The 27,383-nt window shown below is 42.2% G+C and overlaps 1 protein-coding gene across 1 annotated transcript in view; it reads right to left on the bottom strand.

The window, feature by feature from the left end:
* The window catches only part of CRISPLD1 (cysteine rich secretory protein LCCL domain containing 1), a 34,184-nt gene extending 13,817 nt beyond the window's left edge, over positions 1–20,367 (bottom strand). Inside the window, exons 1-9 of the mRNA XM_081116563.1 lie at positions 19,933–20,367; positions 18,624–18,946; positions 5,126–5,244; positions 4,654–4,786; positions 3,596–3,711; positions 2,291–2,391; positions 502–642; positions 273–333; positions 101–167 (exon numbers count right to left, since the gene is read on the bottom strand). Of these exons, the coding sequence (XP_080972689.1) occupies positions 101–167; positions 273–333; positions 502–642; positions 2,291–2,391; positions 3,596–3,711; positions 4,654–4,786; positions 5,126–5,244; positions 18,624–18,884 (999 nt within the window). The 5' untranslated portion in view covers positions 18,885–18,946; positions 19,933–20,367. The remainder of the gene's footprint in view (positions 1–100; positions 168–272; positions 334–501; positions 643–2,290; positions 2,392–3,595; positions 3,712–4,653; positions 4,787–5,125; positions 5,245–18,623; positions 18,947–19,932) is intronic.
* Between the last annotated feature and the right edge of the window lie 7,016 nt (positions 20,368–27,383).

Below are 27,383 nucleotides of genomic sequence, written 5' to 3'. Positions count from 1 at the left end.
TCTGAGCAAAATATCTTTTAATCAATTATTGTTCACAGCAAAAAATCAAATATTACATGAAAGGACTCTACCCCCAAATACTTGTATTTATAATACTTACCATTTCATAATATACACTGCCAATGACTTTAGCTTTACTGTCCACACAGCCAGCAGGGCATTCATATCTAAATGAAAGAAAATGGGGCAAAAATGTAGTTTCTCTGAATGTCAATAAAAAATGAAAATATTTTTGACATTCTGTCCATTTTGAGAATAATAGTAAATATTACCGATTGCAGGTCGTTCCTTTGCACTGATCTCTTAATCTCACATCACAAGAAACAATTTGGGCTAAAAGAAAAAAAAATTAATTTAGATAATGTAGAAGCTGCCATAATTCTTCATAGTCAGTCTAATGCCAAGCTCTCACCATTCTAAAAATATGAAAGCTGATGAAGTATCGAAGGATTGCCACCTATGTAAACCTTAGCGTGCGTGCAAATAATGCAGAAGTCTTACACATTTGCTGCGTGCTTACAGCTTCGTTTGTGTTACTCTCATCCGCTCTTGTCCGAACGTGGGTGTCGTGGACTTGGGACTGCTGCCGCTCAATTTCATTGGTTTCCTCTTCTCGGGGAGTGTAGTACCTGTCTGATCCTTCTGTTAGAGAGAACGGAGTTAAGGACTGTGAATCCCATTTAAATGTGTGCAAATGATCAAGCAATGATAAATCTTGACATGCCTAACATTTCAAACTAGAAAAACAAGTGCTGTGTTTTAGTGCAGGTTTTGACTTAAGGAGATGCTCTTATGCACTACCTTGGAGTAAATGAAACATCAGGCTTTGAGCCCTTGATTTGTTGATGCTACCATCTGGCTAATGTTAAACAGAGTCTTTTCTAAACTTGGCATACGTGTATTTTAACATGTTGTCAGTTTTCATAAGGCACTGTGAAGTTCACGCAGTGATCTAATAAAGCTATTAGTGCATTTGAATTTGTTTTCCCAAAGGAAATCATATTGTTAATATTTTCAGGAGGATCACATTTAAAATTCTCCTGTAAGGAATTCAGCCTAAAGAATTGCTATGCCCTTGTTATTTATTACAATATCAGTTTTCCTGAAAAGGTTTTTTTCTCTTTCAGAAAGAAATTCATTGTGCAGAAATTTAAGTTTGACAATGGAGAATAGTTTCAGACTGTTAATATTGTTAATATTTTTTCCAGGTTGGATTATATCAAGGGCTTGGCACTGGCACATTTGGGAGAGCTGTGTTATTTTTGTGTGTGTCTAAGGACTCAGGACCTCGAAAAAGGAAAGTCAGGTTTCAGTAAATATAGCTGCCATTGGTGAAGGGGTAAGCAGGCTGGAGGTTTGGGGGTAAAGAGGAGAGAGACCAGACAGACTCACACACAATGGAAAATGCTTCTAGGAATTAAAAGTGGGTCCTATAACAGAGTGAAATATATGGTCACTTCTAGTCTACTTATTATAGCTAATGAGCATTGAGTCATTCAGGGGGGAAAAGGGCACATCTCCACATGGGTGCTAAAGAGGGATGCATTTATTCATAGGTTTTTCAATCCACTTAGTCTGCATTAATATTCATTTAGTCATCATTAACCAAAATCACAAGAGAGTAAAAAATGTTCACATGGGTGGATGCCCAACAAAAGCATGCCGACCTTCACAAAGCTTTGTCACATACACTTTATCTTCATGAGCCATAAAGAGGACACCATATTTGTATTTACCTTTAGGACATCAAATGCATGTGAAAGCCCTGCTTTACAATAGTTTTATAATACTGTTAAACTTTTGTTGTTGTTTTGGCATCAGAAATTGTATGCTCAACGCTGAGAAGCAGAGAATCAGTATAATTCACTGAGCGTGAGTCAAGTAAGAATCATGGCATTTCGGCAAAAGCTTTTAAAAGTGCTAAGAGTAAATTGTGTGAAATTGCTAAATCCTTCCAAATATGATTAGTTATGGAAATAACTCCAGTCCACAGTATATCAAGATGGCTTTTCACGTACATATACGTGTCGCTCTGGGATAAATTCCAAGTACAATGAGAAGTTATCTGGAATAATCATGAAGCTTTCCTTCAAATACATATTTGTATAAAAGGTGTTGATATTAAGTATGTTTTTAAATATTCTAAATGGTGTCTTTGAAATATATGAAACAGAATTCTGGAAACTTTTTGGGTAATTAGATATACATTTGTTTTTTTAAAACAGTAATTAAAACATAAGTTAGATTAAAATATGATTCAAACTAAATACAGTGACTCAGCAGCACATACCTTTGTAGCACAGATTTTCTCTGCAGCCTCCTCCAAAGCTAGGTGGGCAAGCGGAGCAGGGCCGTCCGTGCTTGTACGGGGCGTGGCCCCACCAGTTCCCCCTTAAAGAGCCAATCAGTACCCTTTTAAGAGGTAGTCTAACAGCATCATTTACAAGACATTGCAAAATATTACTGTATAAGAGTCCTCTAAGTGATGAATTTTAAAATGCATCTCTATTGTTCAAAGATTTACATATGTCCCCATTTTTCCCCCTTTGACTCCCCCTAACCCCCCACCCTCAGGCCTACTGCACTATTGTCTGTGTCCATGGGTGATGCATATATGCATATAAGTTCTTTGATTAATCTCTCCTGGACCCCATACACACACTTCCCTCTGAGATTCATCAGTCTGTTCCATGCTTCCATGTCTCTGGACCTATTTTGTTCATCAGTTTATTTTGTTCTTTAGATTCCATATATGAGTGAGATCCCGTGGTACTTGTCTTTCTCTGACTGACTTATTTCGTTTAGCATAATACTCTCCAGCTCCCTCCATGCTGTCTCAAAGGGTAAGAGATTCTTCTTCTTTACAGCTGCATAGTATTCCATGGTGTAAATGTCCCACAGCTTTTTTAGCCACTCATCTACCGATGGGCACTGGGGCTGTTTCCAGATCTTAGCTATTGTAAATAATGGTTCTATGAACATAGGGGTGTAGATTTAAGACTTTCATATCTTTTATCACAGAATCTTTTGGTTACCAGGTTTAAATATAAATTGCTGCCTCATTCTTTTGAAATATATTAAATAATTTGTTACGCACATTGTTAAAAATTACAAAGTTGAACTTGCAGAACATCAAACTCTGCTATGGAATATTCACCTATATTCCATTTGTTATAGTAAAAACAGATTTTAGACTTAGCTTTGACCCTACGTATGATTGTATAATATTTTCAGTGTAATCACTTGAATGGTCTTTACACAGGTAAAAATGCACATTTCTTAGTTAATCTACAGTTGTTCATCTCTAACAAATCAAAATTATTGAATATTTATGCAATGTAATAGTGCAGTGAGTAGAACTGAAGGCACAAATATGATCCTTGTCCTCATAAAGATCATATTTTCAACTCTCTATTCCTTTTAAGTACTGATTTTATTCATCGGGCAACCATAATTACTATCATATTACGTAAACTGAATTAAAACAATATACTTTATTTAATAATACACACTGAATACATGAAAAAAAATTAGAAATATCAAGTTGTTTTCATGTTAAGAAAATTTACATGTGAAAGTGATTTTGTCTACTTACTTTGGGGAATAGTTGCACACCAAGTAGACAGCTTTGGGCCAAATCTGCCCCCAGATGTTCATGTTATGGCACAAATTAATGGCACAGCCTATTCTGCTGCTTGTTGCCCACACAACCTACAGTGGAGGAAAGAAAGGCTTAGAAAAGGCAAGTTGGGATGAAGTAATACAACACATCTGAGAGACAAATGTAAAAACTGCACTTGAGAAACAAACATTTATCATTTATTTTTCCTGAGACTTTGGGAAGTCTTTAATTCAATTAAAATAACAGATCTATAGCTCAGTAACTCTATCTGGCTATAAAATGTAAGCACTTCAGAGTACAAATTTACTAACTAACTCAAAAGTTAGCGTCTCACAAACCTTAAATCTGTATTAATATTTGTATGAAGAAACTCACCTAACAAAGAAATAGAATTTCTCAGCTTAAATGGAAAGCACTAGAGCAAAACCTTAGGTTCACATTTCTTATACACCTCAGTATCTCCTTGGGCTGCTGGCAATTACGGAGTTCAACATTGGTCTTAGTCTTGTCGCACACAGAGGCATATAGGACATTCTCTGCTTTATATTCCCTAATAATCAGCCATAGATCTTCTGGAAACTCCAAACTGTGGTGAGCTTTACCTAGTTGAATCTGCCTTCAGTTATGTGATTTCAAAGTTAAAACATATCCAATACCAAGTGTAAACATTAAATGGAAAAAAAAAATGCTGCACACACAGGAATAGCAAATATCATTAGTAAATAAAATAATATTTTTATTCTTTGGAAAATAAGAAATAATGACACTTGAATTTGAAGATAGTGAATTTCTCCCCATTTGCACTTATTGGGGTGATATTAAAATGTTTCACATGTAAAATAATCGCAATAATGTGTTTTTAAGCATATGTTTGGTCCTTTTTTCCTAATCATTCCTTTCTGTTTATAGAAATTTCCAAGCTTATTCTGCATAAATCAGTAACTTATAATTAATAACTGTAGCAAAAGACGTAAGACCCAAGTCCTGCAGCCTGAGTCCTCCCACCAGTCCCACAAGTGCAGTGGACACACCTGAGTGTAGTGAGTGCACACGGGCCCGGAACATCGGAAGGGGCAGTAGGGGTCGCACTCGTGCTCATAGGGGTAGCTGAAGTCCCGCACCTCGTCATACCAGGCCTGCACGTGAAATGTCGGGGGTCTGTATCTATTTGAGGTAAAATAACCACCAAGAGCAAGTGAAGTTGGAGCAAATGTAAAACCACATATTGCAAATAGATTGATAACGTAGGGTAGAGAGATTTTTGTGTAAGTTGTTAATCTTAAATACTTATGCCCATTACATTATTATTATATTAACGATCCAAAACAGAAATAAATCTCAAATACTGCTGACCATCCTCATCCATTTATTTTTTATTATTCATGTTGGTGTGACTACTTGTTTTCCTTTAAGACACCAAGCCTTTGAAAATGTGCTACGTGAATTAATAAGCATTTCATTTCAGACACGTTTTCCGAAACAAAAAGTTACATTTTAAGCTACCTTCCCCAGTGTGCTCCCAAATTCTGTCCAATGGATGGAAGCAAGCTTCCAGGCCCATGTTCCCATAAACAAGTTTCAGCCCAGGACTCTGCAGATCTTTCCAGCTCGACATCCCATGTCTATAGTTCAAAACAAAAGCAAAATACAGATACAAACATTTAATGTGTATGTATAGTTTGGACATTCCTTCTAAATACAGTGGTGTTCGTTCTTATGTTTTCTCCCTTCTTACTTATCTGTAAAGACAACATCTTAGTCTGAGTGCTCACCACCTCTCACCAAGATTTCTGCTCTAGCCACCTACTTAATGTCCTTGCCTCATCTCTCAACCCTCCAATCTGCTCTAACAAGCGTTGAGAATGACTTAAGTGAACACAAATACACTGAAGTGATTCCTCTGCTGCACACAGGCAACAATCCCCATTCCCGTGAAGTCCAGGGTCCTCGGTCCCTTTGTTCTCCATCACACACCCTGCTGTTCCTTGCTCTCCTTGCCACTGTTTCCAATCCCTAAAACATCCTCCCCTAGTTATTTGTCAGACAGAACTGACTCTTTCTTGGCAATCCTGCTTATAAAATTCTTGACACCGTTCCAGTTCTCCCAGAGGCCAAGTAATTGCCTCCTGGAGGATCCTGAAACTTTGTTATGCTCCTTTGTTTAGCAGCTATTACACTGTAATATTAGTGTTTGTCTATACGGTTATCTCTTTCTTGAGACTGAGTTGCTTGGGGCAGTTATTTAAGTCATGCTGGTATCTTTGGCCTATTTTCTGTGTCATATGGACAAGGTGGTTCGTAAATGTTTGTTGAATACATGAATGATTGAATCTGAATCCTATGAAATGTGTATGTGTTTTGTATACAAAATTCAATGAGGGTGATTCATTCATACTTTAAAAGTAGTTTATAAAGAAATATTTAAAATTGCAAAAGTATCACTGAAATATTTTTGACTATCTTGGGTTTAATATTCGATTTGTTAATTTGAAAAACAGACAGTGTAGTGAGTGTAGTGGTGAAAACACAGAGTTAGGTAGAGCTGGGTTCAGTCCTGGGCACGATCAATTACAGGACTCTGGGCATGTTTTGAGAACAGGAAAATACTCCTGGAACAAGATCATGAGGCCACAACCTCAGGTGACAGCAAGGAGGTGAAAAGAGAAGACAGACCAAACTGATGCTTAGGAATGTAAATTCCTAGAAGTTGGTGGACAACCGAACTTGATAGGTGGTGAGGGTGAAAAATAGTGTGGACTGATGAGGTTACCAAACTGAGAGAGAGAAAACACAGAAAGAGATCTAGGCTGTGGTGGTGGAAATGTCTGTGTAACCCCACGCACACCTCAAGGCCGGAGCGTGAGGTGCCCGCTCGGCCTCGCTACACGTGTCAGAGGGCGGGAACACATGACCGGGTTCCGGGGGGAGACGTGTGCTCAGGACACATGAATTTTGAAGTTATTCATCCAGAGATGATTTCCTCAAGAAGATGACACAGAACGGGAAGGGGAATGAAAAGAAAATTCTGGAATATCAAAATTGAAAGGGAGAAAAGAACAAGTTAGTAAATTAAACTACGAGATCAGGGCTCAGAAAGGTTCAGGGAAAGCTGGAAAAGAATTAAGTTACAGGAGAGAGGGGGCAAGAGATTCCAGGAGGAGTGGGCAACAAGGTCAGTGCCAGAGAGGGGCCAAGAGGGGGGATGGCTGCTAGCCCATGACTAGGAGCAACTTCAGCCCGATGCTGGGGAGAGAAGCAGGAGCAGAGGGCACAGTGACAGGAAAGAGAAAGCCAGGAAAGCAAGTGGGGCTTCTCTGTTAATGAAGAAAAGAGAGGGGGCAGAAGCTTAAAGAGCTAAGATGCCAGGGCCCAGGGAGAATGTGCTTGCCGGCTTTCATTTTTAAAGGATGGCAGAAATCTAATGGTGACCAGATCGGAAGGAAAAGAAGCTGGGGAGAGAAAGAAAGGAGACCGCGTGGGGAGAAGTTTCTCCATTCATTCCTACAAATTTTTACAAACGAACATGCTTCCTCATTCAATTGTGAATCTGAAATATATATATTCATGTTTCCAAAGCCCAAAAGTTTAAGAATAAGTATATTCTTCCAGTTCATCTTCATTATCTAGCAAAAATACAAAAATGTGTCTTTACATTAACTGAAAAATTAAGAGCAGCAAAAGTAGCTGATTTTCATAAAAGCTTTAATTTTACTTTGGATTAAAGTCAACTATTCAAGATGACAGGTTTTGTGATACAGACATAAAAAATGCATGCTATGAGTACTGAAACCCTTTATTTGCCAAACATGGACGTCCTATTTCTTAACGTCATTACTTAAATTAGACCTAGTTATATTATTAAATATTTTATGTAATTATACAAAGATATAATTCAAGTTACTGTCATTATTATCCAAACAAATTAGGTAAGAAAAAAAATTCGCTATATAGTCCCAGAAAATGAGCATGATACTGATTTGATTTCCTTTTGTATCCAGTAGGATGGAGAGAAAGCAGAGTCATCCCTCAAAATCGAGCAAGTTTCCAGGTAGAGCTCCCTGGAAAGTAGTTTGTCCTAAAGAGACAAAGGAATTCTTGTCCTCAGTCTGGGAAGTCAGGTCCTTGCATAGCACTGTAGTCACAGGTACAGTGAAATATACTTAGCCACAGGTTTCTAATCTAGCAACCTCCCCATATTCAGAGTAGCCAAGGACCAGAAGAAAAACAAACAGTTCCTACATGGCTTTAAAAAAAAATGCTTAAAACCACGTAATGATTTTAAAGCTCAAAAGGTGGAGCTGTATCCCCTCCCCTTCCTTTTGATTTGACTGGACAGTGACTCCCTTCTAATGAACAGAATGACACTGAGACTTCTTAGGCTGGGTTAGGAAATACAGCCTCTACCTGCTTCTTTCTCTCTCTCCCCCCCCCCCCCCCAGTTAATTCTTACCCAAGGATATTATTTCCATTGATTTTTAGAGAGAGTGGAAGGGAGGGAGAAGGGGGAGAGAGAGAGAGAGAGAGAGAGAGAGAGAGAGAAATATTGATGTGAGAGAGACACATTGATTGGTTGTGCCTACTGGGGCCAGGATTGAACATGCAACCCAGGTGGGTGCCCTTGATCAGAAATCGAACTCATGACCCTGTGGTGCTCGAACCAACACTCCAACCACTTAGCCACACCAGCCAGGGTGACTCTCTCTCTCATATAGGTGTGTGTGTATGTATGTATGTACACACACACACATATATTGTTGACAGTATTACAGATGTCCCCCACTTTTTTTTTTTTTTTTAAGACACACATCTTGGCAGATCTGAGCCAACAAATTAGGAGCCCAGCAGCCCTGAAGAAGTGGCTATAAATGTCCTGTGGAGAGAGCACACAGAGACAGAGCAATGTGGGAGGAGTTCCTTGTTGACTTTTCCTGCTCTGGCATGAGACCTATCAGTGTGCAAGTCCAGGTTACTGAGGCACCTGAGAGACCCAGTGAGAACCACCCAGCTGAGCCCTTCAAAGAGACCTTAAGACCCTTATTCAAGGTCTTTTTACTCTATTCTGCACATGATACTACAATCTTAGATGTCAGTTTTTCCTTTGAAGTTGAAGATGGATCCCTTTTAGAGAGGATATACATACAAACAATCCCAAATTCACAAAACAGGTCATATTTCAAAAATTTGTGTATATATCTGCTATATGGAAATTGAAATAAAATCTAAAACATATTCAAATCCTTTAGGCTAAGTTTTCTTACTTGGAAAATATGCCAGTGGAAACAGAAGATAACTCAGGCCTCTTCGAGGACTAAAATTCAATGAATTATATACCATGGATAAAAGCTTTTTTTATGGCATGACAGGTTTTCTATCTAATTCATTAAAAATAAGGAGGGAAATATATCAAATGAACTGTAATAAGGCTAAAATAAGGAATCCATTACTTTAATATAAGAACTGAGGCAAAGGAGCCTGCAATTAAAATTTACTATCAATATTTCATAAATATTAATTAGTGATGATTTTGAAAGTAATTATTTATTTAAAAATCTAATCAAGTATAGGTGTTTAGGTCAAGTTCTCTAATACAAATCAAGAAGATTCTTTTAAAAAAAAAAAACTTACTAAAAATATAGCTGTCCTAGAAGAAATGTTACCATAACAGCAGGGAATGTGTATTTATATGCTACAACATTATATTTCAGGTTTTAAGACCACCAGTAATTCATACCAATCCCATTTAAATGTAGGTTAGTCTCTATACATTTCTTTTTAAATTCAGGTTTGTAAATTAAATCAAGATGGCCTGAAGGGCTTTTTCCCCCTCTCTGAACTATTCACCCTGCACTAATTTAAAGCCAAACCGCACTTAAAACTACCATTTCTTTATAAGATGGGTACTTGAGGTGTGCAGAAATGAAAAACGCTCTATTTTCCACCTACGCGTCCTAGGCGGTTTCTTCTTAGAGCACAGTAAAGCGTTAAATGAAGTTTTATTACTAAAAGAAGCAGAAAGCTATTGACATTCTTTGTTTCCAATGATATTTTTAAGCCAGTTCAATATGGAGGCTCTATTTTGTGTGTGTGTGTGTGTGTGTGTGTGTGTGTGTGTATGAGAAATCTTAAACATTACCAAAGGACTTTCAAAAGTAAACCTAGAAATACATAGTAATTTTAGTACTAAAATGTTATACTTGTAGAAACTGGAAAATATGTAACTATCTAGACAGGTACCGACAATTCCATTGACTGCTATACTTTGGAAAGTATGAGTGAGCAAATACAATTCTGACTCCTACCGGAATACCTGCTATCCTGCTTTAATAACAGGCACTCAGTGAAGGCTGGAAATCACTCAACAGTGTAGTTTGAAATAGAGTTAATATTGCCAGCTTACCAGTACCTTGGGCAAAACCAGTACTATACACTGGGCAAAAACAGTCATTAGTCAAGTTAAATTTTCTTCCTCTTTGGCACGGGAATAGTTTTCTCTCTTAAAAATGATTAAGTATTTTCAAATACATCTTCTTGACCTTCAAGAACAAATCTGTCATTCTATAGAAGCAACACATTTGACAGTTCATGAGATTTCAGATTTAAATGCCAAATACAATGCCTCATTATAAAATATTTAGAGCCACCTTCTTTCCTCCCTGTTGGTATTATTAGACTGTAAAGAAACTGACATCAGTGAAATAAATGAGTAAGTCCATCCACGCTGAAAGAGGGTATGATGGTTTTGTGACAAAGTCATCTGGTATAAAAGCGCTATGGAAAACAGCAGCAACACATTCCTGACAACTGGGAAATGACCTCAGGTGTTTAACTACATGGCTTCACCTGCTTTGAAAAGACTTTGTAGTTACAGGGAAAAGGCACGAGGCTCAGATTTCAAAGGAAACACCTGTGTTACTGGGCAGACAGGCCTTGCCAGGTACTGAGAAACGAGCATTACCTGGGGCAATGCACTTATTAGGGTCTTCTGGAAGTTAAAGACCAGAGGCAGATGTGGAAATATTTTACTTAAAATCTACTTTAAAACAAAGCCTGAAAACCTTAAAAATGTAGCAATCTAAAAATTGAAGGAATTGCATCTTCATTTTATTAAAATTAAAAGAACCCTTGAAATGGAAATTTAATATGTGGATAAACTCACAAGATGATTTCAGTTAAATCCATTATTTCAGTATTACACAGACAGGCTGAATGCATGATGTAGCGTAGATTGTCCTCATGAAGCAGCAGAGCCATTATTTTCACTCAACCCTTACATTTCTACGGAATGTCTGCTAATTCATCCCGTCTCATCTCATCTCACCGCCAAGGCCCAATCTAGCCATAATTTACCTCACTCACTTATATCCCACCCCTCTTCGATATGGGCTGCTCCATAGCTGCTCCTCTGGACCTTTAAAGAGTTTATAAATCCCTAGGAGATCTTTCTAAAATGCAGATTCTGATTTGGTAGATCAGGAGAGAAATCCAAACTATGACATTTCTAAGACCTGGTGCCAGGACCGAACCCTGCATACCCACACTTTGAGGAGCAAGGTTCTAGCACCTGTCCATTCTTATTTCTTGACCATTGAATGCATCCATCAGGGATTTTCTCCTGAGGGAACTGTTCTTTCTTGCCTCTCCTCGCCTCTTTAGTCACTTAAACTTTATTCTTTCACCCAAGTTCTGTTCACATTCTCTCTCCTCTTAGAAGTCATGCCAGTGACAATACCTCACTTATCTCACATCTCTCTGAGCCTTGTTAATCACATAACTTACCAATTACTAGACAGATCTGTATCTAATGTGTTGGGTCTTATTTCCCAAAGTACAGAAACCCTTGAAAAGCTGAACTTGGATTCTTTTTGTAAATGTCATACTTTGTGTTGACTTTGTGATAAACTCAGGGCTATGATGTATTCATTATTTTTCTTGTCACTTAAGAAAAGAGTAGTTAGGAATCTTCAAGACTATGTTCTGCATGCTTGAGGAGACCACAGTATTTAAGGAAATCCTTTAGCAATTGAGAAAGTACCATCTATCAGCTCTTTATATATTGGCTCAATTTATAAGAATGAACACCTGTATTTTAGTTTATTGATAGCCCATTAATTTTAGATAGATTCAAGACTGATCTGAAAGTCAAGCCCAGAAAAATATATGAAAGGAAAGATAAACTCATAATTAGTCACTCTATAGTATCTACTTATGCATTAGTTTGTATTTTACATTTCAGTATAAAAATAACATTAATTTGGTTGTTGAAAGTACATAAAGTATTAATAGCTTTTATTTATTATACATAGGGATGCTTTGCTAATTTTCAAAAAGAAAAAGATGGGTTAACAAATGAAAAACTTCTTGGACAAATTAGTACAAGAAAAAGTTTATGGACACATAAAAACTGAAACCTACAATTTAACACTATAACCTTAATTTAAACCAAAGGTTAATATTTTTAAAAAAGTTAAAATGCATACGTTTACATACCAATGGACCAAGTCCATTTCATTAGTCCTGCGGCAAGGCCTCCTTCAATTTTCCCAGACTGATGTTGTGACTACATAGGGGTTTCATTGTGTATTCACACTCCTGTCACCACCCCACTCCAAGCCACCATAGGCTGTTAGGTGGATTATCAGATGGATTATCCAAATAGCCTGTCTCCCTGTTCACACCTTTGCTCCCCCTCCCACCACCTAAAGTCTGTCCTCAGCAAAGTAAGATCATGCTATTCGTCTGTTCAAATAGCTTAAATGTCTTTTCATCACTCAGAATGAAAGGGAGCCTTTGCAGTGATCTGTAGGGTCCTCCTCACGTAGATCCCTGACATTGTTTCCTGCATCACTTCAACCGCCCTCCCTGTCAGCTGCCTGGGCCCCTTGCCCGGAGGATTCAAGGTCCTCCAGGCCTGTATCAGGCAAGGAAGGATGTTTTGCTGTGTACTAGATGTAACCTGGCATATGGTAAATTCCTAATACCTGGAAGGAGTACGTAACAGTAGCAATTTTAACATTTTGTGGCATTTTTCTGCCTCTGGATGTCCCCTCTTCTGTTAGAACTACTTATTTTCTCCTGCCTTGTTAAGACCCTCGGTTTGCAGCTTACATTTAAGGAGAAATCTTTAATCTCCCAGAACTCCAGGGTGATTACTAAATTCAATAGAACTGGATTGTAGTGTCACTTTTTTCCTATAGGTATTGCTATCTACAGAGTAATGTCCAAAAAGAACAATACATTAATTTGAAAGTGTTAGTGTCTTTAAAAAAAAAAAATCTATTCAAATTAAGGTTCTGTAAAGTTTTAATTCTATAGACAAAGATACTTAATACATAACTTTATTATATCTCCACAATACTATTAAAACAAAATTACTTTAGGAAAATTACATAAGCTACTTCAAATAGAGATTTTTAAAAATATTTTAAAAAGCCTTAATAACTTTAAATAAGGATAATATTCTTTAAACCAAGAAAGATATTTCATGTACCTTTGCAGGCATGTAAATTATATATCAATAGATGCATATATTTTTGAAATGTTTGAATTTTTTAAAATTACCAGGCAAGTGCCAGTGTTCAGAGAAAACTATCATTTTAGAAGTCATTTCAATAAAACCTTAATTGCAGTGAATCCCTGCCACTTTTAGCAAGATAAAAAATGTGTAAACACTGAGCTTTATGGAAATAAGTCCTGAGGCCATCATTTCATTACCTGCATTTATTCCGAATATACGTCACTAGTGGCAAATAACATCAGCAGACAGGAATTCACAATTCATGAACATAAACAGGGAAACTCACAAGCTAAGAACACTTTTTCAGGCTTGGGTTCAGGCTACACACAGTCAGAAATAGGACAAAACCCGGACTAGCATCACCCTGCTCAGCAAACTAGGTTGTCCCACGTCCAGCTTCTGGAATTATCTGCAGGACTGAAGCCCAGAATAGAAACTTGAATTCCAACGTTAAGCATGGCCTTAGGGAGAAAGGAAGTGGCAAACTGGGACCAAGCCATTGACATGCACCACATACCACAGGACCACTGGTTGTTTGGCTCAGAGCCTCCAGCTGCCTGGCAAACGGAGAGGTACCCGACTGTATTGTGTTCTACACTTGGAAATGTGTGCGCCAAGGTTCTCCACAGTCTCACCCACAGGTGGGGGGACAGCACGCAGGCACAGCCGTCCCCCGTCCCGCACAGTCTATCAATGGTCTCTAAAAGACAGGGAAACAGTGGTAACAGTGGAAAAGGGCTCACATAATTGGCCTACATGTCCTTTTTAGGTAAAGTGTCCTGGTTGCCAAAGCACATTCTAAACTTAGGCACATTTTGTATCACAGTGCACGATTTCGGGTTTTAATCATCTTTGTTAAAAATTTGTAGCAACAGGTAAAAACACATTAATGCAGTTTATTATTTAAATTCTAGACCGTTTGACTATTTTCACCAGTATCTCAGTGGCTCTATCTTACTGGACAATTTATAGTATAGCATGAATATTTTAAAAAGTAGGAGCCTGGCTGGTGTGGCGTAGCGGTTGAGCATTGACCTAGGATCCAGGAGGTCACAGTTCAATTCCTGGTCAGGGCACATGCCTGGGTTTCAGGCTAGATCCCCAGTGGGGGGCGTGCAGGAGGCAGCGGATCAATGACTCTCTCATCATTGGTCTCTCTCTCCCTCCCCCCCACTTCCTCTCTCTGAGATCAATAAAGACATATTTTTAAAAAATAAATAAAATAAAAAGTAGGAAAAAATCCTGAACTATTTGAAGCATTTATTCAACTTCATCTCTAGTATATCCAAATTCCATGTCAGCATCTTTTATTCTTTTAATTCCTCTTTCTTACCTACCCCACCCCCATATTTATCTCATATATAATCTCACCCATTGTTCCATCCACCCCTTCATTCAACACTTACATACTGAGCATTTGACAATGCTCAATCAACAAATATTTACCGAGCACTTCTATGCATCAGGCCCAGGTTTATAAAGAGAAATAAGGCACAATCCTTACCTTTCTAGGAATTCAAGGTCTTAGAAAGGAAAGCAGGCACGTAAATATTTAATTGCAACAAAATTTTAATACTAAACGGGCTTGAATAAAATCCTTTAGGAGCACAGAAGGAGTGGGGCAGGGGAATGGGTGCAGCAGAGAAAGTTTTACAGAAAGATGCTTGTACTTGGTCTTGAGGAAGAATTTGGGAGGAGACCAGAAGCACAGGCATTCGGGGCACAGAGGAAGCCGAGCAAGGAGGCACAGAGCATGAGAAGGCGCTGCCATCTGTAAGAGCAGAGAGTAGTTCAACGTGAACACAGGTTCGAATACACGCAAGGGCGCTGAGGGGAAGGGGCCTGTTGGGCAGGCCGCGCTTCCTTGTCTAAGCTAATCAGCCTGGGCCTTCACCGGGAGCAGCAAAGAGCCAGCACAAGTTTTGTGCCACCGAGTAGTCACCCCCGATTTGTTCGAAGGAAAACAGAGATTTAGAAACAGGGAGGAAGGGGGACTAAAGTAGAAACAAAGCAGGGATAGACTGGCATGGTCTGCTGGCTGGGAGCTGCAGTGCCAGGGTCGGGGTGAGCAAAGGTCAGGATGAATAGGAGAGATGGATCCCAAAGACCTTTCTGAGACAATCTGCAGACCTGGCAAGTGATTGTGCATCTGTGTCTGGGCACCCATGTTGTGCGGAAGCGGGTGGAGAGAAGGCAGGAGTTGAGGGTGTGCCTGATTTTCTTCAGTTTGCTGTTGCTATTGTTTGCTTAGAGAGGACTGAGCAGGTGTTGGTGAGAAAGAACAGAGGAAGGTTAGCAGGAGGGCAGGCAGGGGTGGAAGAAAAGGGAAGACAGTTGCTTTTCTTTTTAGACATCTTAAGATTGAAGTTAACTGTGGGGTGATATTACACAGAGATGACCCAGGCAGTAGGGAATATGAAAATGAATCTCACAGAGGTTGGCTGGATGGAGCTCTAGACTATGGAGCCGTCAATAGATGGATGGTATTTACAGTCAAGACTGGATGAAGTCCCAAAGGAAGGGAGAAAAGGCCAAGAGAGAAGACCTGGGGAACAAAGTGGTAAGACATGAGCAGGAAACAAGAACATGTGACAGAGTAACCAGAAAAATAAAAGAACCAAGTGATGAGGCCTTAAAACCCACAGGAAGGAAAGGTTGGAAGCGAGAGAACACGCTCAACAGTTGAAACGTGTTATCTCACTACAGCCTGGGGGGCTTACATCCTTACACCCATTTCGCCAGTGAGGAAAGCAAAGCCGAGAACGGTGGTGCCTGCGGGCGCTCCTGTGCCAGGAAGCAGCACAGACAAGGGTGAACCTGCTGCCATCTGGGTCCGAAGACAGGATTTTTTCTCCTCTGAAATCCATTGCCTCTTCAGCAACAGCTTCATTTGATGACCTGAAAGCTCCAGTTTCTCATTTTACCCTAAACAAATGTGGGTAGGATCACTGGTTTCCATAATCAATAGCTCATTCGCCCCTTCCTGACTCAGCCACAGGTCTCTGCTTCCATCAGTCTAACTGCTTCCAGCTCTGGACAGCCAGCCTGCCGCCCCCCGCTGTCCATCCCTCGTCCTGCACCCGAGATGTGCCCTCCACCCTTTGCCACAGTGCGTGGTCCCGAGCACCTTCCAGGAACTGTATGTCTGTACCTACACCTCATCTTCCCCACTTATTAGCTCTCCCCCTGGGAATATTCCATTAGCCGGCGCTCCCTTGGCATCACTCATACACATACACAGAATTTGGTTCTTTGCTTACTTGAAAATTTTCAAATGTGCCTATTCTTCCTTCTCTATCAGCCTGTGAGCTCTTCAGATGAAGATGTGGTTTTCCAGAGTCAATTTTGACCCTGTTAATTAAATGAATATAACGGTAGAGGTACGGATGTGATGGTAGTAAGTGTGAATGTGGCTTGGCTGCCACAGGTTCAAGGAAAAGACTATACCAAAATAAGCGCCAAATGTAAAAAAGGTAACTGGCTCTCAAGCTTTTTATGTATGGAGTAAAAGTGGCCACAAGTGGTGGCGATTACCTTACAGAATCACAGATTTTTACAGGAAACAGTTCTTCAGCCAGTGTTTAGTTTTTTCTCAGGAAAAAAATTCACTTTAAATAACTATTTGATTAAGTCAAGTTTTCACCAGGTTGATAAACATCTGTACTCCTGTTATTATATAATACATACATCAACAGTATTTCAAATAAAGTTCTACTTTAACTTCCCCTTAAATGTGAATTCTAGAAAATGTGGGCCAGTATTACAGTTGGGCACGGAACTACTCTGCAGCCCAGTTCCTAGCCAAGTCACAGTTCCCTGGCTGGTCTCTGAACCTACATTTCAAGGATAGAATGAAACCAGTGAAACTTACAAGAAAGTTGGATAAACAGACCAGACATCATACAATAGACAGTTATTTTCTTTGGAAGTCAGACATAAAAACAAAGCACAGAACTATTCTTTCATTATTTTCTTATTACTTGAAACACACACATATATGCTCAGATTTTCTTTTGTGGGTTTGAACTCCCAAATTCTTTCTCATTTTAAATAAAAAGCAACTGAATACTTCTCCATGTGGAATAAGCATACGGCGGCTGAGCTGGAAAAGTTTCCATAACTGGCTTTTCCTTTTGAAAGCTCACAGATGAGGAAGTCATAGGATTGTTTACTTTGGAAATACACAAAAAGCAGAAATGTGGGACATTGCTGATGTGATTTTCTGCAGAGAATTTTGAAAAGAGATAACAATGTCCTCAGATATTCTGTTTAAACACGATGTGGAAACATAAAATTAGTTATATGTCTCATTAACATTTCATGAAACCTTGCAAAGTGCCTGCTAATGAGCTAAACTTGACCCAGGTTGTCTCATTCAACACACACAGCAACCCTCAGAGGTCAGTACACAGGCTAGGTGGACATGAGGAAACTGAAGGAGAGAATGAACAAGTTGTCTACAGCCACACAGCTGAAGGGTATCAGTGCCAGAATTTGAACCCACACAGCCTGATTGCCAGGCCCCAATTTGTAATCCCCCCTGAGCTCTGTTGAGTGCTACCTACTTTCTTTAGAGTAAAATATTTTTAGCTTCCAGTGAAAGCTAAAGTAAAGCAACGCCATATTTTGCAATGGATAGTGTGAACTTTAAACTCCCATGCAAGTAAAAGTTACCTAACCAGGGACTGCCCTTCAAAACTAATGTAAATGCAGGAAGAAAAAAACACACACCAAGAACGCACTTAAGTTAACTGTACCCTGCAGTGTATCCAGGAGAAATGGTATTCCCAATAGTCATTAAATAAGTTCGCCATCACCAATGATTATTTATTATCAGTTTTTGATGGTGCATTCCTAATTCATGCAAGTGGTATAATAGATTTTTTAATTTTTTCTAAATATTTAGGGTATTAAGTAGTATATTAATGAGTTACACGCTAGTAGTCCTAAAAAAATGTGTTTCTCCAACTTGCTACTTTACTGTCAGGGTGCATATAAGGTTATTAAGGGTAGGTCACATATTCTTATTCAATCCTTTGCCCAGGCTGATTTTCACATTCAAAGTTCAGAAATAAATCCAGAAGGAGAAAAAAGCCATTGCCACGCACCCAACATAAAGCCACCATAGAAATGTATCCTTATAATATGTCATTTACATATTTGTAAGAAACAAGGGCCCATATGAAAAAAATATATAATACACATATGTACATATATATACACAGGGTGGGGCAAAATTAGGTTTGCAGTTGTGAGCATGCAAAACAGTTTATTCTTGTGTTACTATTGATTAATTATGATACTATTTTCCACACGCACAACCATAAACCTACTTTCGCCTCACCCTGTATAATCAGTGATCCAAAAAGCCTCTTCAAATGACTGATTCCTGACTTTTCAGACGCAGCACTCACAAGAAGGCGCGTGTTTTCAGGGCCACGCGGGCGAGCGGGGCGGAGGGGGCGGGGCGCGCGGGGGCGCACTCACCATGTACTCCATGTTGGCCGCCGCGGGGTACACCTGGCTGCGCAGCTTGTTGTGCAGGTCCAGGATGCCCTGCATGTCGTCGTCCGAGATGGCCCTCTTCCCCCGGTGCCTGGCCGTCCACCACTCCCCCTCCTCGTCGGCGTACTTCTCCAGAAGCCTTTCCAGCAAGGTGGCGTTGGGGACGACCATGGCCGGCACGGCTTCGGCCACGAGCAGCAGCACCGCGGTCACTCGGAGCCACGCGGGCGGGGCGCGCTCCATGGTGGCCGAGCTCAGGGTGTCCCTGGGAAGACCTCACGGGAAGGCTCTTCCGCGCCTCTCGGCTGCAACGACAGGCAGTGTGATTAGCGCGGAAATCGAGGCAGACACTCATCTCCCGGCAGTAAACGTAAAGCCGCAGGTGGGAGGAGAGCGGGCCGGGTCCATCGGTCTCCGCATCGCGCCGGCCGACGGGCGGGCGCTTCTGGAGCCACCAGTCCCACCCTTCCTCCCTCGGAGGGCTGGACACATGGGGCGCGCTCTTCCCGCGAAGCACACAGTACACTTTCCGGGGTGACAGGCACGAGGCCAAAACGAAATAGCAAAAGTCGCCCTAAAGAGTCAAAGCTTGGAAATAATTTCCGAGCTACACGACTGTAAATGGCTGTGATTACAGACAGCCTGCAAGGGCGTGCCGAGGATACTTTCCACCCGTCGAGAGGTCCCGGTTTCTGTGCGTCCAGAAGCTTCCTGCCTACAACTCACAGGCACTCAGAGCGCCCGCGGCGACTTCCTCGAAGGAGCACAAAACATTTGGGCATAAAACATTCGCGCACGGCAAGAAACATTCGGGCACAAAACAAACATTCGCGCACGTAACCCTAGAACCACTACGGGCGCAGCGAGCGGAAGCACATGGATGGATGGTGCGGGTCCCTGGAGGGGTCTCCTCTGGCACAGAGCGGGCCAAGAAGCTCAGTCATTTCCTGGGAAGCGAACCTAACCTGTGGGGCGCACCCGACGGAACTGACAACCCCCCCCCCCCGCAACTTCAGAGCTTTGCGGGCCGGAAGCCCCAAGCGCACCCGGCGCTCACTTAACCCAGAAGAAAAGCGCGCGCCGAAAGGAGCGGGTGAAACTCGGAGTCTCCCACAAGAACCGGCTCCCCGTCGTCTCCATCGCCGCCGCCCTCCGAGCAGCCCACCCACCCTCGGGTCTGACCCGGTCCTGCAAGCTGGTTTGATTTAAAAGCAGGGGCTAAGAAGGAAAGGGTAGCTAGGAAGAGGGGGATGCGTGCCGACTGGGCGATGAGCGCTAGCAAGGTCCTTACCTCTCCAGGGTGAAGTTCCCTGCGAGAGCGGAGCCCCACCAGCCGGCCGGCCTCCGGTCCCCTCCGCACGGCCCCGCCCCCAGACAGTCCCCTTCGGGAAGGCCGGCACCGCGCGCCCAGGGCGACCAGGGCGCCGACTGCAGCGCGACGCGAGCCTGGGCCTCCGCGCCCCTCCGGGACCTGCACCAAAGAGCAGGCAAAGCTCTCCAAAGCCAGAGCCTGAAGTTGGAGCGCGGAGGGAGCCGCCTAGTTAGCTGGCCGGGGTGCGCGCCCGATCGTCTCCGAGCACCCTCTGCAGGAGCCGAGGGCGGGGACAGCAGCGGAGTCGCGCGGCGAGGGCTGGCGGGGACCCGGAGCTCCTGCTTGGAGCCGCCGCGATGCGCAGAGCCCGGCGCCCAGAGCTTCCGCGGCTCGCTCCAGCCGGTGCATTTATAGCGGTCCCTGCACGCACGTGACGTAAGCGCCCCCCAATGCCACCGCCAACCCCACCCCCACGCCACTCCCACCTCTCCCAGCCCGTGTCCCGCGGCAGCGGTGGGAGGGAGGAGCCTCCGCCCGCCTCTCGCCGGGCCCGCGAACCAGGACGCTCCGTCTCCGTGGCGACCCTGAGGGAGGTGTGCGCAAGGAGAGCCCCAACTCCTCCCGCCCTCGCGGCTCTCCACCTCCCAGTTCCTCCCGGATGAGATGCAAAAATGGTTTTAACCACCGTTGCAGAAAAGGAGCTGCCCCGAGAGCTTGCGGAGGGAGAGGAGCGGTCTTAGCACCTTGGCGCTTGGAGATGCAGGAGAGGAGCTAGGGGCCGGGAGGGGAAGTGAGGAGACAATGGCTTTTCCTTTTCTTTTCCTCAAGGAAGCGCTTCTGTTTCCAAGGCCGTTGTGTAGAATCCAGAAGTTGTTTTTGGCTCCTTTCAACGTGAAGGTGACCAGATGGGGAAGGGGTTTCACAGAGTGATGGCTGATCCCTCACTCAGGGTTGCCTGACAGCTGAGAGGCCGCTTCGCCCATAAAACACAGGCACTTGCTTCCCACGGTGACCACAGCACATTTTTTTTCTGATGATGTAGACTTTATGGCTTTTACAGGTACATTTTTAAGTTAAGAAGCAATTAATTAATTTGCCTTTGTTTCCCTCTGTAGTGAGCCATGCTCTGCATTTTCTTTATCTCTAAAAGCTAGTGTGTGTAGTTTATGATCAAATAAAGTAAAACATTCTGATAGTAACTCCCTGCCCGTCCCCACCGGCCAACTGCACTTGACCAAACGTAAAAACTCGAATGGAATAAAGAAAAAGGCAGCCTCACCTCTCGGAAGGGCACAGAGGTGACAGGTTTTGGTGACGCGACTTTCACAGAAGGTGTAATTTTGCAATTTCATAGCCGCTTAAGCACAAGACGACTGTTCCAGTCGTACTCAACAGTCATTTGTAAGCCTCAGGCACAGGGTTCAGAAAACCGGCTTTCCCTCCTGAGACGGGATGAAAACCCCCAAGTTCGTGATCAAAAAACTATCATTTATCATAGCAGGTGAAGGGCTCGTTTCTATAATGCAGTTTTAATGAGGTGTTTGTTATGAAGTATGCTGAGCTTCAAAAACCATTAAAAGTAATAACATTACTTGAAATATTTTCCAAGAGAATTCAGTGTAGGAAGAAGGCAATTAAGATGATAAAAAAAAAATGAAATTATATGTACTGACTCTTGAATGCTTCCATCATAAACTTTGTGTATATTGTATACACACTATACACCAGACACCTATGGACTTACATTAAAGAAAATAAAATTTGGTTTTAAAGTTTTAATTCCAAACCTTTCCCCGGGCAAGAAAAAAAATAGTTTATATTCCTTGTCTCGGTGTTTCTGTTGGCTTCCAATTTGGTGGCACAGGTCATACTTTCACGTAAAAGAATGATTTAGACATTTTCTATATTAAACCTTAACATACCTGATTTAATACATATTTTGGAAATGCCATTTTAAAGAGTAATCACACACAATATTCTTGAATACCCAAAGATGATACTGTTCACATTCTTATTTGTTGTTGAGAAATATGTATGTAGACCGAAGAAAACATCTCCACACAGTATTCATGTAGAAGTGGCACTCTGGTTTGTGGCTGAGGCTGTTACTTGCAAGGCCATGGTTGTTTTTAGCATTACTACTTTCTTGTGGCACACACTGGTTGGTTGCCTAACGAAAGCCAGCCTTCCTACCCTTTCTTCCAATCCCTAGCTCCCAATTTGCTGGGGGTGTTCTCCCTTGCACCGGTTGTTAAACTAGCATCCTTAGAAGGTGAATGTTGGTCAGCCAAAGCCGGTTGTCACAATTCATCCCCTCCACCAGCGCCTCACTTAGCTTGGGCATGCCCGCAACCCTGACTACTGAAAGGAGGGAAGAAATGAACCTGAGGGGGAAGGGGAGGGTTAGCAAGGGTTTTCTTTTGTGATGAAAAGAGGTGCTGGTGTGCAAGTCTGTGAAATTTAAAGATGCAGATTTTATTGTGCAAAGAGAGGGATGAGCCTGAGGACAGAGACCCATCTTCTTGGCTGAGCAGAAAGACAGATGGTGCTTGAGTCTTCCTGCTGTTGACCCATCATAGAGCACCTACCCTCCATTTTTCTGGTTGCAACAAGACGGTAAATATATTGTTTCAGCCGCAACGACCTCGGTATTCAGTTACCTGCAGCCTGAAAATTTCTAACTGATCTATTTCTACAAAGAAAATACTTTCCTCTGGCAATGTCATGTTTTCTCCATGCTGCTGCAGCTAATAGTTTCTGCTCAGGTGCAAACTTAGGAGTTATCTTGAAATATATTCATAGGTGTTTTCTGTCTGTGTACTTGCAAAAGTAGGTGTATAGTCATCTTCAGGCATTTCATCCACTATACAGTCACATGACCCCAAACTTCAATCTCAGGCCCAGCCACTGACTGTTCTAAGATTTTATTTATTTATTTTTATATCTTTATTGATTTCAGAAAGAGGAAGGGAGAGGGAGGGAGGGAGGGAGGGAGGGAGGGAGGGAGGGAGGGAGGGAGGGAGGGAGGGAGGGAGGGAGGGAGGGAGGGGAAGAGAGGGAGAGAGAGACCTCAATGATGAGAGTCATTGATCGGCTGCCTCCTGCACGCCCCCTGCTGGGGATCCAGCCTGAACCGGGCATGTGCCCTGACCTGGAATCCAACCGCGATCTTCTGGATCCTAGGTCAATGCTCAACCGCTGAGCCACGCCCGGCGGAGCACGCGTGTAATTTTAAATTAAGATGCCCAAATTAGTTTCAGGACCTGTCACTAGTCGTGGGACCTTGATTATGCTCCTTGGCCTCTGTGAGCCTGGACCCTGCCTCTTTAAAGGGAAATAATAATAGTTGCTACCTCACTTTGTAACTTTGTGAGTTAAGATGAGTCAATACATAAAAGCACTTAAAACAGATAGAGAGTACTTGACCAGAGTTAAATATTATTATAAGAACCGAAGTAGAGGCTTTATAGTTGCTATTTTATACACTTATGGGCTTTAATCGAAGTATGTCCAGTTTAAAAGTTTAATTTTTGAGTAGAAGTAACTTGCTATACGCATGCTAGAAAACAATCTATAGTATTTCTGGCAATGTACAGTCGGTGTTCCTCTCACAGGTGATACAGTTTCCAAGTTCCTTACCACGGGACAGTTTCCATGTTTATCCAAAGACCTGAAGGTACAGTTAACCCTGGAGCCAGGCGGGGGTTAGGAGCGCCCGCCCCCAGCGGCGGAAAACCCGAGTGTAACCTTTGACTCCCTCGAAGCTTGACTCCATCCAGTCTGCACTTTGCATCCACCGAGTCAACCAGCCGCGGTTGGAAAACAGTATTTTTGCTCCGCGGGTGGGAGTCGGTGGCTGGGAGCGCGAAGACACTGTTTCCAGCCTGTGGCTGGGAATGCGCGCGCGCATGCGCGCGGGAAGCCGCGGCTGGGAATCCCGCGGGTGGGAACGCGCGGTCGCCAACGCAGAAGTTTTCAATCGGCAGGTGGTCGGATGCCCGGGATACAAAAGCCAGGTAGGGAGGACCGACTGTGTTTACTGGGGAAAATCCGCGGGCCAGTGGAGCGGCACCGTCTGAACGCGTGTGGCTCACCAGCAAGTGCGTAAGCACATGTATGGGGGGGGGGGCCACGCAGCCTGTCCCTTGAGCCACAGCCAGGGAGTTTCCCAAGTGACCACACCTGTGCGAGCCGCGCCCCCCGCCGGCGGCAGCGCCCCCCGAGGGGAGGAAGACTCCAGCTCCTTGTCTGAAATGCCCTTGGCCTGGTTTTCTCCGGGGCAGACGCGGAGTCCTACAGCGCGCAGTTCCGTTGCTTGGCTTCTTGGGGCCTTGTGCCTTTCGTTCAGGGGTCACCCACGTTGTCGTCTCCGCCAGTCATTCGTCCTTCTGCCCTGGTGGCTGAGCATTAGAGCGGTTTCCAGGTCAGGGCGGTTGAAACAGGCGCTCAGTGCGCCCCCGTAACACGTGCGTTCCCGCGCGCGGGCGAGCCTGGCTTCCAGCCGAGCGCAGGGAGGCCGCGCGCCTTCTCGCGTCGCCGGTGATCACTGACCGCACTGTGTCCTGTGCGGAAAGCTGCGAGCCCGCGTCCGCCCCCGCTGTAGTCGCCCGTTTCGCAGGTGGGCTTGCAGCTGGGAGCAGGGCTCCGGGCCTGTAGGAATGCTCTGGAAGCGCTGCGAGCAGCTGGGTTTAGATACAAAGAGCAGTTTACGGTTTTGTCCCTCGCCTTCCTTTGCCTTTTCACTCTCTTAATCTTGTCCCTTGATGAATAGGGTGTCCTCATGTTAATGAAGTTCAATTTTTCAGTCTTTTCCTTTATGGTTATAATGATGTGTGTGGAGAAATATTCGCCTCTGTCAGAGTCATGAAGAAAAACCTTCCATGTCATCTGGCTTTATTTTTTTTACATTCTACCTCCGGGCCTCTCATCCATCTGGTAGAGCTTTTTTGCCTTTATGTTATGATAAGGGAGTAAATGGATTTTTTAAGAAAGAGTGCAGTGATTATATTAAAGTCCTGCCGTTCTCGTAGTCATAACTAAAAACTCTATGCATTTGTTCCGGAGAAAGTATAAATTTCAGGAATGAGAGATGGAAATGTCTTTGTTCTTTAGAGTTATTATGATGCTTCGATCAGATTAGTTAAAAATATAAATGCCGAGATTCGTGTTGATGCCGTAACCTGCAAACTATTTGCTTTGTTTCCTGGTATATAGGAAAGTGATTCATTGAAGCTTATGTTTAAATTTGCTGAGGGCTATTTTGTCATTTATGTGGGACTGATCTGCAATCATTAAATGCAATGATTTATTTTTAAGTTATGTTCTACTACCAATCCTGCCCTCTCTGCATTTGGGGGGGAAATGACAATTTTTGTACAGCTTCTGTGCTGTTCTTGATACTGTTTTCACTGCTTGAAGTCTCTTCATTCATTCTTTTCTGCATATCCAACTTTAATCATTCTTTTCCACAGAGTTCCCTGACTCACCCAGCCATTTTCTCTATTTCATTTTCTTCTAAATCTCATTCATTTTTATTATATGCATTATAGCTCTTTATGTACTTGTTTTATCTCTCCAGCAATGCTAAAAGCTCTTTGAGAAAAGAAATCATGTTTATGTGACCTTTGTAGTAACTTACAATGTATGTTAAATGAAAAAAATTGAATTTGGACTTTTGCAAGATTCTTTACTTCCCGGAAAAGTACATGCATGTCCCTGGATGCGTAAACCTGTGGGTAGGAGCACTGGAATCCAACAAAGCCTGCTATGCTGGAGATGACTAGCAAAGTACCTTATATTGAAACAAACACTTACGTCATAAATGATCTATAAAGCAGACTGGCAATTCAGATTAATTTTAAAGTGAAAACCAGGCATGGCATAACGGTTCTCTCCAGTATCTCCAGACCCACAGCCAGTAATGGTCCGTCACGGGAAAAGTTTGAGGAGCACTGCCCTAAGCCATTTATTTATTGCAAGAATTTATGAATGTGACCTTTTTCAAAAGAGACGAATGTAATCCACTTCTAAACCACTCCTTCTTTTCACTGTATCGTTTCTAAACAGTCAGAGGAAAATGATGTTTCCTAAAGTAGACGAGAGAAGCCAAATAGTTATTAAAAATTGTATTTCAGAATGATGCTCTACTTGAGCGATGTCCTACTAGTATATTTTATCTCCCGGTGGCTTAGATTTCTGTAAATTTGTTTACAGCACAGACGTTGTGCTATAGAATTTGTCTGGCACGTGTGTGGTGGTGGCTCGGTCGCATTGTCAGTCACAGCAGGAAAGCAGCTGCAAGACTGGAAAAAGTATTCCTTGGTACACACTGTTCATCCGAGTTGAAACACTGTATTTCATTTCTTTAAATAAGATTGTACCTAAATCTGCAGTAGGCAATGCTAAAAGCTCTTATAATTGAAGAAGCACCTCTGAAGTGCATCCGGGTGGCATGGGAAATGGGGCTGCGGCTTCATCTTTTGACAATGACTGTGTCTCTGGGTCTGCAGAAGAGGGTGCCTTTTTGGTTCATGGGGAAGGGCTTTTGAAACGCCAGCGCTGCAAAAGGAAAAGTATTTATTCTCTCATCTACAGAATTAATGTCAGAGACAGGCTTTCTGTCCTACCATACGGAGGAAGAAAACCTCAATTATCATTAGCTAACCCATGTGGAAACAGCGAAAAACCTGTAGTCCATCTTCAATGGCAATTTAAAAGAATTATATTTAGCAGAAGTGAAACAGGAATTAAAAATCCCTGTTTTCCTACAAACACATACCCTCCACAATTAAACAATTATATATAAAATATAAAAATGATAAGTTATATACATATGAAAAGTATATATATATGTATACAGGTGGACAGTGTTTGAATATTAAACACATTATATCCCTAGATAACGGGAGAGAATAAGAACATTTCATTTTAATTAGATAAGTTATAGGGGAAAACACTGAAACTTTGGAAGAAAATGTGCAACCTTTCATTTGCCATATGTTACCGCTAGCTATTCTGAGAATAAGCCCAGGAATTAACAGAAATTTTAGAAATACTTTGGTCTTTTAAAAAAAAAAAAAAAAAAACTACAAAATAATGGCTTTAGTAAATAATGACTTTATAGACAATAAACAGAGAGCACATGGACAAATAAGAAGCTTGTTTAAGTAAGCAGCTTTTGCAAACAGATCTGAAACATTCTAACTTCCACATTGTGTAACTGTGCTGCCCACAGAAGGTGGTGTTCGCCTTAGCTCAGGTGCCCGTTCTTGGCATCTCACTGCCTCCTAAATATTCCTCTCTTTGTGCCCTTTGCCTTAGCTCTTCCCCAAATTATAACATTGCTCTCAGTTGCTGTATGTATCTCTCTGCCCCTTTCTTTCCAGGTTTCATCTCAAATCCTAATTCTTCCGATAAATCGTCCTAATCGT

Source organism: Miniopterus schreibersii (assembly GCF_964146895.1).
Source record: "Miniopterus schreibersii genome assembly, chromosome: 17".
Classification (NCBI taxonomy): Eukaryota; Metazoa; Chordata; class Mammalia; order Chiroptera; family Miniopteridae; genus Miniopterus; species Miniopterus schreibersii.
Note: the sequence above shows the minus strand (reverse complement) of the source record. Positions and strands in the feature narration are given on the sequence as shown.